The sequence below is a fragment of the Varroa jacobsoni genome, unplaced genomic scaffold, assembly GCF_002532875.2.
Source record: "Varroa jacobsoni isolate VJ856 unplaced genomic scaffold, vjacob_1.0 scaffold_609, whole genome shotgun sequence".
Taxonomy (NCBI): domain Eukaryota; kingdom Metazoa; phylum Arthropoda; class Arachnida; order Mesostigmata; family Varroidae; genus Varroa; species Varroa jacobsoni.
Window position 1 is genome coordinate 70,839 of NW_019213511.1, and position 18,343 is coordinate 89,181.

At 41.6% G+C, this 18,343-nt stretch overlaps 1 protein-coding gene across 7 annotated transcripts in view; it reads right to left on the reverse strand.

Annotated features, from left to right (window-relative positions):
• Positions 1-18,343, reverse strand: part of LOC111261893 (diacylglycerol kinase delta) — a 102,799-nt gene that overhangs the window by 25,935 nt on the left and 58,521 nt on the right. For 6 of the 7 annotated variants that reach the window (XM_022835733.2, XM_022835730.2, XM_022835732.2 and 3 more), the window contains exons 13-17: positions 16,257-16,518; positions 7,245-7,379; positions 6,895-7,004; positions 3,059-3,271; positions 345-506 (exon numbers count right to left, since the gene is read on the reverse strand). In XM_022835733.2, the coding sequence (XP_022691468.1) occupies positions 345-506; positions 3,059-3,271; positions 6,895-7,004; positions 7,245-7,379; positions 16,257-16,518 (882 nt within the window). Of the gene's footprint in view, positions 1-344; positions 507-3,058; positions 3,272-6,894; positions 7,005-7,244; positions 7,384-16,256; positions 16,519-18,343 lie in introns of all 7 variants that reach the window. The other variant, XM_086968879.1, reaches the window with a different exon arrangement.

Genomic DNA, 18,343 nt, shown 5'->3' on the forward strand with positions numbered 1-18,343 from the left:
CAAACATAAAATAGAACCCGATAAAGACGGTCAACTCTCCTAGATAACAGAGCGGTCACAAAAACAGTATCCTATTGGAATCGGTTATCGTATATTCATATGTAGTATGCTCATCCAAAAGCTGAGAAAAGTCACAGGACAACAAATTGCATTAGCAGTTAAGAAGCAGCTCCAACTAGAGACCTAGACGATTGCTTTCGGTTGACAAAAACTAATAGTAGGAAATAGTGTGAAAAATGTCACGTATCAATAGTAGCGTTCAATGAACAATACGTAACCAATGCCGATTCAGTGTGTGAAAAGAAGCATCTATACGGGTAATCCCATAGCTGCGTTCAACTCACCGGATGAAGGACGCCGTTGCTTTTCGTTCCAACTCTTCAGCGACGACTCGAACTGCCGGTTTCGGCAGAGGATCTGCGTACGGTTTTTGTGCTGGATGCATACGCACCCGGGCGGCTGTAACCATGCCTCGCCGTCCACCTGCACAGGAACACCCTCCGTACCTAGAACAAAAGTAACAAAACGCAAACGCATAAATTATGTGCCGATCCACTCGCACGCTACAATGCGCCCTGCGGCGAAGAAAACAATGTTGGCAGAATTTTTTTTCTGCTGTTTCAAGATCGACCTAATATTTGACCTTATTCGACCTTTCTAGTTACGTTTTGCAGTCCTTAGCGCTATGTGTTACTGTTCGAATTAGAGCCACCGCGGCGACTCGCGATAACGAAATGTACGTTTTCAACTTCCTGTCTAGTGAGAACGATTCTTCTTTAATTATTTCTACTGTAGTATCTTTATTATTATTATTATTATTATTAACTACCGATTCGTGCCTTTTGTAGATATAACAAGAACATTTACTTTCGTATTTTCTCTATTGTTTTCGTCAAACTGGCAGCATTTGCATCCATCCATCGATCTGATGACTCCGTTTCAAGAAGGTTCGCGTTCAAGTTCCGTCAAATTTTTAGCTGTTGCAGTCTTTAAAGCCTTGCCCCTGTCGGCGAGCCTCCGCCTGCAGCCCTGAACACACCTGCATAACCTTACAAAGGACTAATCCAGCGGTTGATCTGGCCTTGCTAGTTTATCGAAATAGCGTTGCATTTAGAAAACTGAGTATTTTAAAAGAATCCCCTTAATTCCTGCCTTCCGTTCTTTCAGTGGTATAGCTCCATTACAACCTGTACGGCTCGCTTCGACTGTTATTTCGGGCAATAGGTAAGCCACGGGGCAAGCGAGCTTATGGGTACTCTTTGTTCGCAGTCGCAGCAAGGGCCGTCTTTGGCAGTGGCTCTGGCAGCAGAAGCATATACCTTAAGGCAGGATGAGTAGGCACCAACGCTATTTTGCATCCGAGTTTTGCCAGTCGTACAACTGAGCATGAACGGACAGAAGCTACTGCTCTGTTTCGACAGTGCGCTCCGTTTCACTCGCCGTCCGCCGTAAATCTTCTCGAATCCTTGCTAACTTTAATAGCTGCCGCCTTCTGCAGGCGCTAGCCAGTAGGACCAGGAGCCGCATTAAAAACCAAACCCGATGTAATCGTTCGGGATCGTCGTTTTTGTTTGTCTTACACCCATTTTGTAATTCTTACAAAGCCACCAGATTTTGCACTGGTAACTCCTTTGACTACCTGGCTAATTACAACTCTGATTAACTGACCTGCTGGTTGACCTGTGCGGACATTGCTATCTTTTGATCATTGTTTGACCCGACCAGAGTGACAGGTATTCTCATCCGAGATTAGGTCATCATCTAATTTGTGCTTGGACCTCGACCACCGTAGTCGAACCCAATTATTTTCAGCGGACTAATGTGTCAGTCGGCGATAGTGAGACATTTTCGAACCGGGTGTCGCAGGGAAGAGCGAGGCGAAATAAAGACTGGCTTCTAAGTCGCGGAAAATCGGTGACGATTGATGGCGGGCTAAAATAACTTCGAATAATTGTCCTTTTTTTGAGAGATATTTCCAAGCCTCAATTTGTCCACGACACTTTAATTTTAGAAGTTAATATGGCTCAGAGCTTGTAGCAGGCGGTGGGGTAATATGGGGATATAAAGTAGGGATAATAAGGTAGTCTGGTGTGAGACCCGATACAGGAAGCAGTCGCGTGAAGCAGTACTTCACGGCAGAAGCTGACTTGAAACATTCAGTTTTTCGAAGTGAAGTGTGACCCTAATAAGGTTTTCAAGTGACCAGTGATAAATAGATCTGCTTACGTTATAGCTGCTGTTCTTGAGTCGAATAGCATGGTGCGCACTACAGCCTTAATACGCGTGCGTTTTTACTACATGTCCTATAATTTTAGGTTTGAAAACAGATTTTTTTTGTTAACGGCAAGGCAGTGAACCATTCGCGGCTATAACATGCTTCTACCCGAATTATCCGATGCGATAAGAGCTGTCCTTTTAGTTCTAGAATAACTTATTCAACTTAGGCTCAACCTCAAATACAACACTCAATGATAGCGTTAAAATTTTTTAAGGCGGTGGTTTGAGCAGCTAGGCCTCCGCTCTAGACTGCTACTGCTGCTAGAGACTAAGAATCGTTGTCTAAAAATCCGCCTGCGATGCATAATTACACAACCTGTATAAATAAAGAAACGTAGCATTGGGTATGGGTTGACACTTGTTTACCAAAAGGTAAATATAACCCACAGAATTGCTACGAAGTCCCGTATGCGTAACCTTGTCTATGACTCTCGATCGACTCCTGTGTTCTGTTGTAGCATAAGTGATTATCTGCAAGTTTCCGGACCCTCTTTTTCGTAATGGAGGCTGTATAGTTTAGTAGGAACTCGATATTCGAAGTAGAAATGATGCGGTGTAAATCTTCGTCCGTTTAATGCTACGGATTTACTCGGACGGGTTTCTCGAGAGGAAAATTCTTTTTGACGGATTAAGCTTATGTTTCGTATGATCAAATCAATAGTTCATGGTATATTCCTGTGTGTTTTTTTTTTTTTTTTTGCTTGCACCACTATTGAACAAAAGGAGGAAACATTGTTAAATATTTAGTCATTATTTTCGGCTACGACTTACTTAGACTTACCGGTGATAGTAATTCGGACAGAGCGACATTGTGCGATGCGGTGATGCTGTAGATTGATCACCCGGGACGCGGCCATTTGGACCGTCCCGAAGACAGCAACTACCTCGAGGATCTTGTCGTCCATAGCTGGCGCGAAAAACACGTCGTCCTCTTTGCTCCCACCCCAAAAGTTTGAGCCCCCCCCGTACGATGGGATGTTCAAGACAACAATGCCTGAAAGGGGTATTTGGACGAGACGAACGAAGATGGCGTGGTGAAAAAGGCAGGATCATTACAAACGCATAAGTAGAGAGTATCTATTAGGCAAACAATTCTCGTGATAGAACAATGACACTAAGCTTAGAGACACGTGCTGGTCTAGGTCTGGCTCTAGCGGAAACTAGCCATCTCAAGCAGTGTTTAAGGGCTGAAACGCTGGATGTGGATCTCGGAAACACTTATGTAACATAACATTTATAACAGCAAATAGAAAGATACAAGAACGTTCCACTTCTTATAGGCCATTGGTAGGTTCGACATTGATTTTAGTAGGTAATAAATCATTGCTCAGCATCATTCAAATTAAAATTGGCCAAATAAATTTCGCTTCGTCATTAAGTAAAGAGTAGATTTGTGTTCATTTAACCTTTAATTAAGGTATAAGTGGTTCAAAAAACACTCAAAAAAGATGGAGCGCTATTCATGTAGCTAGCTTTCCTTCTTCTCGGATACTCGACTCGATTTACTATTATACAGTTATATGAACACAACTGTCTGGGGGACGCTGACGCTTCGGCAACAGTCAAACAAACTTCACTCAAGTTAACATGTCGCTAGGCTCTTTTCTGGGATGACCAGTATATTCGGACTTAATTAATTATTCGTATCGTAGGACACAGTTTAAGATGCTCAGGTACATCATCTAGAAGCGATGAAGCACTTGCGGCTCGTAGTCTCACAGCATGAAGTTTCCAATTTTGGCTCGATGGCACAGTGTCAGGGAAGGTTTCCACTAGATGATTTACGAAGTCCATTTGTCACATCAACGCAGATGACGCGCGTCGTTTCCAGAGCTTTTAATCGATGCAGATAGTTAGCTTGTGACTGTTGCATAAACTACGATGGCGCAAACTGAAGATACCAAACGGAGCTGCAGCCTTCGACTCGCACAATTTAGGTATCATCAGGAACTGTCACACGGTCCATTAGAATCATAGCCGATTATACCACGTCGTTGAAATGTACAATTTTATCCAGCGACGCAGAATCTGCGTAGATGCCCTAACTTTCGTCTAACTCGATGCTATAACTTCGTTTTAATAAGTTTGTTAAGAACGGTGGACACTCGTTACTAGGATCCCTAGCGAAATATGGTAGCTGATTTGCCCAAAGTCGGCATACAGATAGCGGTCAATACAGCACGGGTTTTGCCTGCAGGATCGTCAAATCGGTACTCGCTTTTATAGAAACAATATTTAACGTTAAAAAAGACGATTCGCTCGATTACATTTATTGCATTTTGTACATGTCGACTCGCAAAACTTTGGAACATCCTGGGGTGCCTTGACCTAAATGCAACTCGGTAGGATAGCCTCCTTAGTAAATTAGCTACTCAGGAGGAATCCCAACTTTGATTATTTCAAGGATGCGCTCGAACGAGTCAATAATATTCAACATACATTCAACACTCTTCATCTAAAGCATTTTCGACAGACATAATAAATTGCGATCGTGGCCATACGTCTATGGATATAGCCTATTTGGTCAAAGTGTATGCCAAAGCAACCAACTCGATTTAATCCTATTCCCTTATGGATATCTATAGTGGACACACATGTACGATGTCGTCACATCGTAATGGCGACAAATACAAATAACATTTGTTTATCGAATTATTTTTAATGTTGGCATAGAGAAGAAATGCGACTTGAGCCATACTCGAGTCCATATAAAAGTAGTTCGACAAAGGATCTTCATGCAAAGGTTCCGAACATAGACGGTCATTCACAATACAATTTGTACTATTCTGTCTATCGTCGACGACGAAGACTCTGCTATGAGTCTTCGTCGTCGCTTTAATGGGACTGATGTCTTGATCGATCCGTGCCCATCGGACAAATAGGGAAAGTTAAAGAACCAACGGAACGAAGATGAGCGTGAGCTATTTTAACCATAAGGATACCCGAGGGAACCTCTATTTCGACGAACAAGCTTGCGATGCTTGACTGAATCGGTCGCTCTGGCAGTTCCTTTTTAAACACAGTAACTTTGGCTGTTACCACCGCTTTCATAGGGAAAAGCTCGTTTTAAAGAGCGGCCAGAGAAGTTTAAATATCTTGTTCATCCATCTGTATTTATTCAATTATGGCCTCTGACTGGAACCCAACTGTTCTGGGCATATGATTTCAACGATACTGGTGGCACGGACACCGAATGAGGAATTAGGTTAAAAGTTAGACCCGCAAACAGCCATGTACAGCAGGTTCATGTTTTGCCTTGCCTTGCCTTGCCTTATAGATTAAGCTGCAACACACGGGTGCTGTACGGCTGATAGAGCCAGAAGTTTAAACAACGGCTTCCTACCTAGCAGACCCATGCTAAGTCGGTCATCTCAGTTGCGGTGCTTCGTAGGAAAATCGTAGTACGTTATCATAGATAGCCTACAAAAATTATTTAGTCGTCTCGACACGCTTCATTTAAGGCAGGAATATTTGAACACTCGCGGTAGAGTGTAAAGCCTCCTTTGCTTAAGTAGAGACTTTTAACGAAACGTCGAGATGTTGAGGTAGACCGACCCAGTTATAGCACCGGCGCCTGCAATCCGCTCTCGTTCGTCGAACGGGGGCCCGCCTCCAAAACAATAGTAATAGCCTAAACTTCCGTAGAGTCCCAATCCGAGTTCAAAGCTTTTGACCATAATATTAAATGAAAAAATGTATATATTAGCCGATCCTAATAAAGATCTGCACGTTGTTTCCACGGATCCTGCAACATTCTTTGTTTTAACACATTTAGATAGAAAGATCAATGTGAGATATCTTCTTCGTGATAGACATCAGTTAGCTAACGACTCTTCAAGGTTACCATTGAAGAGTTATTTAACAGGAGCCTTTAAATAAATATTACTAAACACCTAGTTTGTGAAAGAATCTGAATCAAAAGTACCTATGGCTTTAGCCTGTTTCAAGCCTACATGACACAGTCGAAAGTTTGCGATAGAACGTCAAATGATTACGCTCAACCAGCTGTCTATACGTAACTTGATTCTCCAATTCAAGATTGTAGCTAGCCTATAATGAGCTGGCATTAAGAAGACGAAGACGCTGCTTAAATAACTAGAGCACAAGAGAAATAACCCGTGTCTAACGTGGGCCTCAGCTAACGAAATTCGAAATTACGTCGGTGATGGCACCTGTCTCGACATTAGTTATGATTAGCGATATAATTTTGGGAGAGGTTCTTGGTATAATTTTAGGAAAGGTTTTTGGCATAATTGTGGAAGAGGTTTATTGGTAAAGCTTTGGGACAGGATTTTCAGGACAGGTTTTTTGGTAAAATTTTAGTACAGGTTTTTGGGTATAATTTTTCAGACAGGGGCTTTTCGAAGGAATGCGTCGCTTACCGTTCTTGTACACATTCTAGGCAATCTGTATCACTGCATAGCACGTCTGTTATATATCAATATGCATAAATATTTTGTTATAGATTTTAAATAACGATAATGAAAAAAATAGTTTTTATGCAACCGTTAACGTAAGGTTCTCGTAAAACGATTCCGATTTAGTTAGTTAGTTAGTTACACTTGAAAATTTCATCTGCGTATTACCGCACACCGAGTACATACATCACCGACTCACCTTGTAATGAAGGCAGAGCAATCCTGTGACCGTCGCACTCTAAATGAACCCGCTGTTCTAAATTTTTGTATGTTTTATTCAATAGTTCGCGTCCACCGAGCACTCCATACCTAACCGCGAGAGCACAGTGTGACAAAAAGATCTGTATTAGCTTATTTATCCATACATGTATACGCTCCGTAAACGTTAAGCAAGATTGGACGCGTAGCTTTCTTGAGGGCTCCTGCACGATTATAGGAACTTTCGAAATGCCTTGCGTTAACCCCCTTGAGAATGATACCTGAAGCTCATCCGTTAAACTACTAAATGAGATCCGACGCAAAATAAAAACAACAAACATAGCTTCTTACCACATGAGATTTTTTGTCCGTGATCGACATTTTTCGGGATGTTCCTCGCGTTTGTTATGAAATTCGAGAGCAATTTTAGCGTCTAATCCAATGCCAAAATAGTTGTTCATTACGCATTTCTCCTGGAAACAGTCCCTGTCTCGTCAATGTGAAAGAAAAGAAAAAAAAAAAACGTTTCTATTAGTTGATCTTGTCTATCGAGTCGTTTTTGTCACTTATCGTAATTATCACGGATAATAAAAATATAGGAAATCCCAAGGGAACATGCACCTTGCCACCGACGATATGCTTCTATATAAGCGGGAACAATCGGCAATCGCCGTCTATAAGTCAGCTTTTATAAATTACGTATTTCATCTAACATCTTTTACAAAAATATCCCGAATCATTAACGGAGAACGCTGGACGGATTGCCCTCACCGTTTCATTCAAATTGACAATCAAAAAAATCATTAACTTTATTATGTGTAATAATAGTCGTCAGCATAACTAAACTACTCGGGCGTCAGTAATACGCGTCCTTAAAGAAATGGGCTTTATGTGAGGCTCCTATCTGCTTCGACAGGATAGGCTACAAGCTCCTAGATAGATACGTCGTACGGCTGATATACATGAAAGAGTAACATTTTCTGTATTTTGTTGATCCTGTACGAGACGAACTATTCACACACATGTTGCTTAGCAGTCTTTTATGCAGGTTATGGCGGCGAAGATCGCCGGTCACAAAGCAGCTTGCTAAGTTGGGCTCATATTGAACGTTACACGGACAGCAGTACTAAATGAAAAGTATGATCATCACGTGGGATAATAATAATAAGAGGATCTGCTTTTGGATTCTGACATTGGGAGAAATGTTTCTTTTCTCTTGCAGCACATAAGATATCACCATCTACCGCGATCCGAAGGTTCCGTCAGCTGAAGACCGGGAAACTCAGTACGGCAATATGGAGAACGACTCTAATTAGAGGTAGTGTGCTGAACTTCAACGGTGAACAGGGTCAGCGAGGTGTCTTATGCGATTCAAACTTCGTATCATGAGTAGATTACGGTTAATGTTATTTGAGTTGTCTACTGAAAGCACCTCAATACCAACAAAACTTAGGCTCTTGCAGCGTATCCGGTCGTATCATATCTGTCTGTCTGCGTGCGTGTTCAAATCATTATGACCTGCATTCAAAAGTGCAAGCCACTAAAACACAAAACTGTTGCTTATTCTCCTATAGCAGTGGTAGCAGAAACGCTTAAGATTATCAGTACAGGCCATAGCAGTATGTTGCATACACAAGGCTATTGTTACTAACATCTTTTAATTTTAAAAAATAACGCTTAGTAGTCAAGTTTTTAGTTCTCTGGAGACCAAAGCGTTGCGGAAATTCACCGAAGACTGATAAAGGTAAAGGCACGATACAAGGGGACCTTAGGCGAAAACACAGCACGGAGGTGCTGAATACTAACGAGAGGATGACCAGAAGTAGAGGTTGCAAGTACAAGAACGCATTGCCGTTATCGACGAGCCTTTTTGCAATCAAGAATGTAAAAACTCTGGAAAACAGAACTAACCTTTCGCATGTAACATGTTAAAGAATTGTAACTGAAATATTGCTCGGAAACTGAGTAAAAAATGGCTCCTTAATGGAATGACTCCAGACCAATTGAAAATGTATGTGGTCTATTCTGTGCAATTACCTTTAATCACCAAAAGAAACTTGGCTAGAGTATACGGTAGTCATACAGGAGGCATGGTTCAGGCGCTACGGCCAGCCGGAAAAGGACCGGGCGATAGAATAGCGTTTCCCTGGGGAAAATGACAATGCCAAGTAGTCTCGCGCTCAAGGTACTACTTGAGGTAGTAAGCAGAAAATGAAACAATGAACGCAGCCTGCCACCTTGAGTTCCTCGTTAGACTCATAGACCATTTGCACGGGAATCAAAGGAACGCATTTGCCAGTCTGGCCATTTGGTGGCAACGCCAGAACTTATTTCCATTGATCAATCAGCTGCTCGATACCTTTAGGATCCGTGTCTGTGTGGCCCTAAAAAGACAACTAATAGGCAAGGATATTCCACTATAGAGTTTTTGCGAGAAGCCATAGAGAAATTACGTATGGAAATGCAAATTGTAGGTATATAGCTATCCAAAGGTTGTCAGGGTCCTTCAACAAAAGTCCAAAAAATAAAGGAAAACACTTCTAACGCATACTAAAAAGCCATTCTTTTAGTTTAATTACTTCAGAAATTCTTTAATTGCCAAAATTTGCGTATTTATATTATATAAACTTTTATATAATAAAAAAAATATATACATATATATATTTCAAAAAACAACCTGTGCCGTAGTGTCCATAGATGGCTGCATATTTTTAGATTTTCAAAGGCGTTTGCCTGCCACTACTCCTAATGATACGAGGCTAAAGAATAATAAATATATACAAATTTGACATAAATTGAACTGTTATAGAGTAGATGCTGTAACAGTTGCTCTGTACAACGATGTTCGGCATTCAGGCTAGCTAAGACAAGATAATTAATGAAAAATTTTCACGCTCGCAGAAATCACTTGAATTTATAATATATATGTATGTATATCAAATATAGTAATAAAAGAAAGAAAAAAAAATTCGTCTGGCGACTCAAGTGGCTTCTGCTACTGTATGGCTTCGATAAATAGTTTCTTTTGCGGCCAAAACCGATCAGGAGGTAAAAGTTTACAAACACGTCTCGAGTGAACCGAATGCCTTATAACAATGATCGTTTGGGGTAGCTAGAAGAGTGGCGTCGCCTTACGGGGTCCTTAAAATATACTCGGTTTCAATAGAAAGGTAGCTTGTTGAAAACAAAATCGTTACTGCTATGTACATAGCAAATATACGCCCCTCTTTTTTTTCTCTCCACTCGTAGCCGCTTCTGACGATATGAATGTCTTCTCGATCCAGTGAGACGTGAGATTTGGCACTAAACGGCTGCGACGCAATGACGTGAGTTGTCTATAATTCTTTCAAAAGGACATCAGTAAAACAGTTTCCCAAGTCATTGTGATACATACTGTTTGTCATAGTCCGTCCGCCATTGAGATAACATGATGGACAACTCGGACGTATGGCCAATGGTGGGTCGGTGGTCAGGGTCGGCATTGCCCGACTCGCGGCTCCGGTCAGCGCAATCTGGTTCAGCGACAGCAGCTCCGTTAACAACCCCCGTGGCCCAAACGCAAACCTTGAACGAACCGGTTAATCTGTCGAATAGACGCCAACTTCTAAGCGATAGCCTGATAGCTGCGGCCGTGACCTGGTACTTGATTGAACGCTATGTGAAAGGCACGTCATGCACACATCCATCTGTACACTGTTCGCTCAATGTAAGATGTGCAGTACTCGCGGCGCGAACGCACTAACAGTACGTGTGTCTGCAGTAATAAGTTCGTCTGCCGCCTGCTTTTTCAAAGGTCGCTAGCAGCACTAGCCACTTACTAGAAGGATAGCGAGGGTGGGACAGTTTGCCGAAAAGCTGCAATACAAACCAACGACCATGTCGACCTGCCGACGTAACCAGCCTAACACCCAGGGTCACACGCATTGCTTCGCTTCTTCTACGAGTCCCGTTTGGCTCACTTCGCTCTTCGACTTCCTTGTCCGCTCTCTCGATTCACGGTACGATGGCACAAATATTCGCTCATAGACTCATTTACTTCCTGGTGATGGCCACACTGCAGCTGCTAGCAACGGCGTAGCACGCAGTATGAAAATGCGTGGTGGGCCTGGGCGAGCCAATACGTTGCGTCGTAGCGAGCGACAGAGATCGCAAATCCAAGCGAGTTCATAAGACTATGCGAGAGAAAAGCTAGCGAAAGGCTCACATAACTAATTTAATGAGGCTGTAGCATCTACGAATAAGGATAGGTCGTCGAATCGCAGCCGACTCAATAGCATATTCACGTTTTTTCTCTCATTTATAAGCGTTTAAGGTTATAATTTTCCCACAGGAGATGTTTGATTGAGACACGCGATTTGAGCTGAAATACTAGTTTGTGTCTGAGTCAACGCGTTTGACGCTATCTGGTCCGAGAAGCGATTCCTGTAGCACCCTTTTCCCGTGTCGCGACTCCTGTCAGCGTACAACGGATACAGCATAGAAGATCTATTTGTCCAGTTCACCATATCATGTATTCCATTTGTGTCATAAAAATGCCTAAATTAAACAACGGGAAAATATCAAAAGGCATTAGCAACGACGTTTCCTGGTTAGGGCCACGCACTAAGCGTCCCTTTGGGAGTAAGGGTTTTTCCCTACTCACACGCCTTCAAAGTATCGCAATAGATGGCAGCGTATAATAACCGAGATCATTACGACACCGAACTTTGTCGTATTGCAGTCATTTTTCTGGTAACGTTAGAGATCTGATCTACCAGTTGGCAATAACTGACTCATAATACATTTTGTTTGGAAGCTAGTCACGCCTGCGCTGAAGCTTCCCTTCAAACTCAACATCGTGTAAGGTTTAATAAAAATGCTTATTGCACTAGCGGACCTGTGTGACTTTCTTTGTCATTGCTGCCTGACCCTCCATACGTGTCTGAGCCGGTCTCCAAAGTTAATTCCACGCTTAGGAAAATCCAATTTATGCGCTAGATGGTTCGTTCGATAACGCTCCAATCAGGACGCTGATCAATCCGCTAGCTAGCTAGCTAGCTGCCTGGAGAAAACCATTGAAATCTTGGCCTAACCATATCAGGCGGTGGAAAATTTAAACCATTTTCCCAGTAACTTGGCCTGCATGCAATACGACAAATACTATAATCTGTCTTTGTAAATATTGAAACCAGAGTAGGGTTTATTTATTGTTCTTTGCCAAAAATGCAGTTCGAGCAGTTATGGGAAGCAATTGTTTCAAGAGTAGAAAAAAACACTGCAATACTAGCGATAAGTACGGATGTGTTCTGTGTAAGTTCAATAAAAAATTCATAGTAATTCAACTATTTATTACTCGGCGAAATTTCGAGCAACTACCGGACCCCAGATCATCGTCATTTATTCAAAACAAAAATTACCTATACACTCAGTTGTTAGCCTATAATTCAGCCTAGGATATTGTACGAAAATGAGGCTAGCTATTTCAGCAGATCAACGCATAAAAAACACCGACAGCATTAGGCCCAACGCTTATGCATGTCCTCGTGCACGAAAAATGTAACATGAATCCGCATCGACGTGCCCTGTGCTCTTAGTAAAGGTTACAGTTACCTGATTGGTAAGATAAAGCCAACTCTAACGTGTGAAACGTACGAAGACAGTTAACAATTGATAACAACGTATTTGATAAACACTTATGCATGCAAATATTCAAAATAAGCCATGAGAGTTTTGCTGCACGCTTATCTCTTTAAAGAGATGACAAAGCAAACGTCTACGCTCGGATCTTAGCGACTATTCATAACTGACAGAAGTTTTTTGTTTTTTTTTTTTTTCGTTTTTCAGTTATTCTAGAACTGCTGTCGGAAAATACACAGATTCATTCTACATGCCTTAGGTCTCGCCCAATAAATTCACTATATACAGGGCAGCTCATTGCATATTGGCTTCGCTCCCTTTGGTCTTGTAGCTTGAATGTTTTAGGAATTTCAATATACTACATAATGTTACATCGTTAATCTAATACGATTCCTCGAACACTAGTAAGAATAATATTCCCCACAGGCATCTGCAAATGGGTTCCAAACAAAATATGTATAATCTTTTATAAACGTCCAGCTAACAAAGATCGTGTAAGACTCTGCATCACTGGTCCACACGCGGCATCTAGCGATAAATTTAGTTACTATAAAATTGTAATCTGGTAGTTCGTATCATTGCTAGTATGATTATTTGAAAGCTTCTAAATGTACGTGTGTGTAGAAACACACACTTGACAGTTGTCAAGGTAATTCAGACTATATTTACAAAACCATAGCTTCTTCATTATGTCCAGTTATGTGGCTACTGGAAACCCATTCAATCGTTGTTGGCACCGCTTGCTATTATTAGGTTTCTTCTTTTCAATGCTAGTCCACACCGCTCGCCACCACGCACCATCAGCTACAAAAACACGAATTCTGACGCTATCTTGCGTTGAACCATTAAAACTTCCCATTAGAACAATCAGTAGATCAGCCGTGCCGTGACAAATAGCGTCACGTGAAGCTTCTGCTTGCGGGATTTCAATAAGAAAAGAACGACGTAATATCTGTTCATTGTTTCTGAGGGCCTGTTGAAGTCACCACACAAGAAAGACTTCCTACGGCGAACATATCATTATCCCGTAACGTCCGCAACGACAATTGTTCCAGCCTTCTCATCCAGAGGCGGTCGCTCATCGCACTAGCTATACACTGCATCCTATCTACGCAAGCGATGCCTAAAATAGGCGGTGTACCATATAACTGTCAGTCCCTGCCAGTAAGTGAAGTGGTTTCACTTCGTTCTTTGCATCTATTCTTCGGAGGTGGAAGCAGTTACGGCACTGAATCGTCTGGAGCGTCACATTTATCTGGCCCGCCAAACGAGATGAGAGCCGCAAACAAGGCCTACTTAATACGATTTTTCTTGGCTCGAAGAAGCGCCCGAAGCAGTTCATGAATCGGTAGAACGTGGTCTTCCTATTTGCGGTAAATTGTGAGCTGAGTTAACCACGACAGGCAGACGTGTGTCAATATATAACTAAATAAATGGTGGCATCCATCTATAAGGTCAAATTTATGGATTCAAAAAGTAATTATATAATAAATTATTTGATACTTATTAAAGGTCTAAAAAAAAAACGAATATTTTCACAAATATACCATAACTATCGATGCTTCTACTCTAAACATTTCCTAAAGATATGATAATACTGATTCGTTACGGTGTTTGGATGGAAGCAATGTATGGGCGTGCACTTGCAGTTAAACTCTAAACATAAAAATTTCAATGGGTCGGAATGAACCCGCTGTAAATAAGAACATTGAAGCCTTCAAATACGGCGAGTGGCTCGCCTAAAATGTTGTGGCAGGACATTAACTTCGCAGACATCTCGGTCTTTACTCGTTCAGAGAGCTACTCTCAGTTACTGGCTGACACCAACGAGGCAGTTTGTGTCTGCCCTGGACGTATTTGTATGTAAAGCTCGGCCATGGAGTCAGACCCCACCAAAAAATATAACGAATTGGGAGTCAAGAGCGTTGTTTTTAAATAGGAACTACATTTCGAATGCACTAAAGTGCTTATCCGAGGGCTGGTCTTTGTCTCACAAAAGAAAGCGGTGATTATGGCGTGTTTTTACGAAAATCAAGTTAGCTTTCTCAGTCGTAAAAACGTACAGCTTCTCAAGAACAAAGCCAGTACCGGGCTCTCTTGAGACATCGTCTGAGAACTCAATTAGGAATGTTTGCTCCATCTTCCTCCTAACTGATCGGGCTTTTTTCATCTCTTGATTCTTAAGCTCGCTCGCATCGTTGAAGTATATCCCCTAAAGGGTTTGTACCGGATAGACCGGCACAATCTTCTGGTTGCACGAGCGGAAAAAAGGCCTGATTTTTAGAAATGCTGCTTTGCTGGTAATAATAATAATAATAATATTATTATCACATGGACGAGTTGGCCAATGAGGCTAGTATATACATATGCATCACATTAGGTCATAGAAATCACTATGATGTATGTGTGAAAGAACAATATTTTGTAAAAACATTTAATGAGAAAACTATACCAGTTCTTAATAGATGTAGCCGTTTATGGCCTTCTTGGACCTTGCCAATATCAAGCCACTGAAGAGTAGGTGCGATACACATAAAAATGTTTCCTTGCTTGCGTTCAACGAAGAATCTAACGGACTTTTAGGCAGTTTGTTTGCAGACTACGTAAAATGTCCTGGAGAAAATTTGTGCGATTTCAATATTAGTGACGTACAAAAACATGTTAGCCTGAAGCCTCGTTCAAACCTTTCTGTTCTTAAGATGAAACATAGCGAGAGAGCTTTCACCGAAGTGCTCTTTTGGCCGACCGCTTAGAACAATCTCTAAAACCCGTTTGTGACTAAAACTTGGCACCCATTTTACTTCGTGTTGTATAAATGTGGTACAAGCTTGCCCCAAGGCTATTATTATTTTCGGCTTCATATAAGTGTGAAATGACGACCCGGGTCTAAGCGACTTTGAACATAACTCGCTTATGCGCTATACCACGATTGGCCTGTTAGTATTCTATGCCGAGACCGTTTCGTTGCAAAAAAAAGTAATATGATTTTGTTGGTCTAGAATCGTTCCGTTCTAATACTTTTCTTTTTTTTACTCTCTTGCCTTTTGCACGTAAGCGTGCTCAAGGTGGAAAGCTTTCCTTTTAGGTCACACCTGAAGATTCTAATTGAAGATTATGTTATTTCATGTACTAACCTCATTTGTGTTTTGTATATCTATTTTTAGTTGCATAACATTTCCACAGAATCGAAAGCGAAAAGAGAATCTGTGTACTCAAAATACAACATTTCAATTTAGTCTTATTTATTTCTACTAAATGACATAATACAAAATATTGTCATTTTCTTTCGCCTGTCGTGTTCGTACGCGTTGGATGGCACCTATCTAAATATGGAAAGGCAATCTCAATGGTCAGACTCGTTGGCATTCTTCAGAGGGGCTGGTCACTGGAATCTCTTACTAGGACAATCAGGCTAGGACGTGATTTTACTTGCAGGCAAACGTTACAAGTTAAAACTTGCTTCAGGTTTTGTATGCCCAGAACTTTGCGTCTCCCCAGCTATTAATAATTCATGAGCTATCTGCCATAGTATAAGGATACGATTTAGCTCTAACTAATATAGCTTCTATTTAAAGATGTGTAACGATGCAATCTGATGAGCTTACTGTTCATAACCAAGATACATTGCACTCTATAAATATATAAAATATTTTAGACAATTTAGCGCTTATGGCAGGTAAACTTCAACCTACCAATAAAAATATTTTGTTCGTGAATTCAAGTGAATTCGTCAAATGTTAGACTCACATGTTCATGTCATCGATGTCCATCAGCGGCGAGGCAGCAGCGCAGAGTGCGTCGGCATTAGCCAGAAGGGCCTTGCCAACAAGGCTGCTTTCGCCAGCGAGATTTGGCCACGCAGGCAAGGAAGCCAGCGGATTGATAATCGGAAATATGCGCCGATCCACGTCGACGTCGGGGGATCGCGCACCGCCCGATGGGATCTGGAGCATGCCTGCACCTCCGCTGCTTGCGCCAGTGCCGCCTGGACTGCTCCCGCCTCCAGCAGCTGCAGATGAGAAGGGCCACGTTGACAGTCGAAGACAATCCCGTTGACGAAACGTGATAGATTGCAGAGAGAAAAAGAAGAGCCAGAACAAGGTGAATTGGAATAGTGCCACGATGGAATGGTGCGTCAGTGCGTCAACGGGCCACATGACAATCACGCAGTGTGTTCAATGAACGTCGAATCGGCATCAGCATTTGGAGAAAACCGACGGAGCACAAAAAAAGCAATGTAATAAGCGGATCATGGGTCCTGTTAGAGGTAGAGCTCGGCTCAGGTCTGTTAGAAATTGGCTACACGGTGTCGCTGGGTCTGTTCAACATCTACGCAGGAGGGGAAAAAAGTCACATATGAATTTCGGTGCGTCTCGGCTGACTTTGATTTAATACAAATAGAACAAGGTTTACCCATGACTCTCCTACAGGCATATGAATCTCACCCGTAAAGGAAATTGTTTGTTACCCACTTTTAACGAAAAAGAGTGAGTAAAAAATTTACACAATTCTCGGTAGAGAAGTAACTTCGACAAATCAATTATCTCAACTTGTAACTCGATTGAATTACCTTGTGGTAAGATCGAACTTTAGATGAGACTCTATAAGAGTATCTACGACGTTATGTGACAGACTATTGGCGGAAACAAAGTAAAATCAGGTTCAATTCAATCAAATTTAATTAATTGGCACTTTCCTACGAAGGGCACGCATCTATTTGGAAATGTTTCAGAGCGAAAAAAGGTTTCGATCGACAACGCCGAGAGCGATAAGAGCTACAGAGTTCCTTAGCAAGGACCAGGGTCCGTCCGCGGTGATTGTGATCGAAGATGGACCGTCAGACAAATTGTATACGAAACCGCCCTAATAATCTCGCCTGCATTAAATGGTCTGCTTTAATCAAGTTGCATTTCAGCCGTGACACTATACCGTAAGGAACGTCTGTAAGAAGGTAAAGTAAAACGGTATTTATGAGGAAGAGACACACTAGCCATTTGACAGCATTTTCTAACGTGTGTAAGCGACAATTTGCTGTGCTTACCAAAAACTAATCTTTCTTAACTCTTTTAGAAATTCGATGTTGAGTATAGAGTTTGTATTTTAAAACTCAGCTTCGTAATTCTTATTGCTATTTGCTCACGTGTATTACTTTCCCTTAGTAAATGATTAGAGCTTCGTTCTTCATTACCTCAATGTCACTCTTCGAACATAATTTATATTTTCCACAATATGCCACCATTTCCTATTTGCCTAGCATTGCGTTTCGATGAACGTATCGTACTCCGAAGTAGTGTTCCTTCGGAAAAGTCTTCACAGTGGACTGGTGCAAACAATAGTTATGATAATAAACATCTACCTATGTTTAGTTTATAGGACAAATTGCTTGTTCGAAGTAGACAGCTACCGGACGGATCATCATGCATGGACAAACAACCGGCTCGAACGTTTAACCTACATGTTCTATGTAGAATGAATAGAAATACAATACGAAAAAGTTACTTTGTGCTTGATGCACATACAGGCTCGTAGATAAGCGTACGTATGCAGGTCGTAACATTGCAGGCACATACTATTGTCACGGTCGATAGCCGCCCCAATAGTCACAGCGACGGAAAAGAAGGTGAAAGCTCAAAAGTAAAAACTAATACGTGTACAAAGATGGTGCCAACGTTAACTTGTGCACCCACTTAATTGTAAGGTGCTTGTATGCAACGAATGCTTGCACAATACACAAATCCAATGAATAGATAGTTAATTCGCCATTTGATACAGGCATCATTGCTTCTCAAAATCGCACCGAGACAAGAACAAACCATAGCAAAATAGAAGAAAAA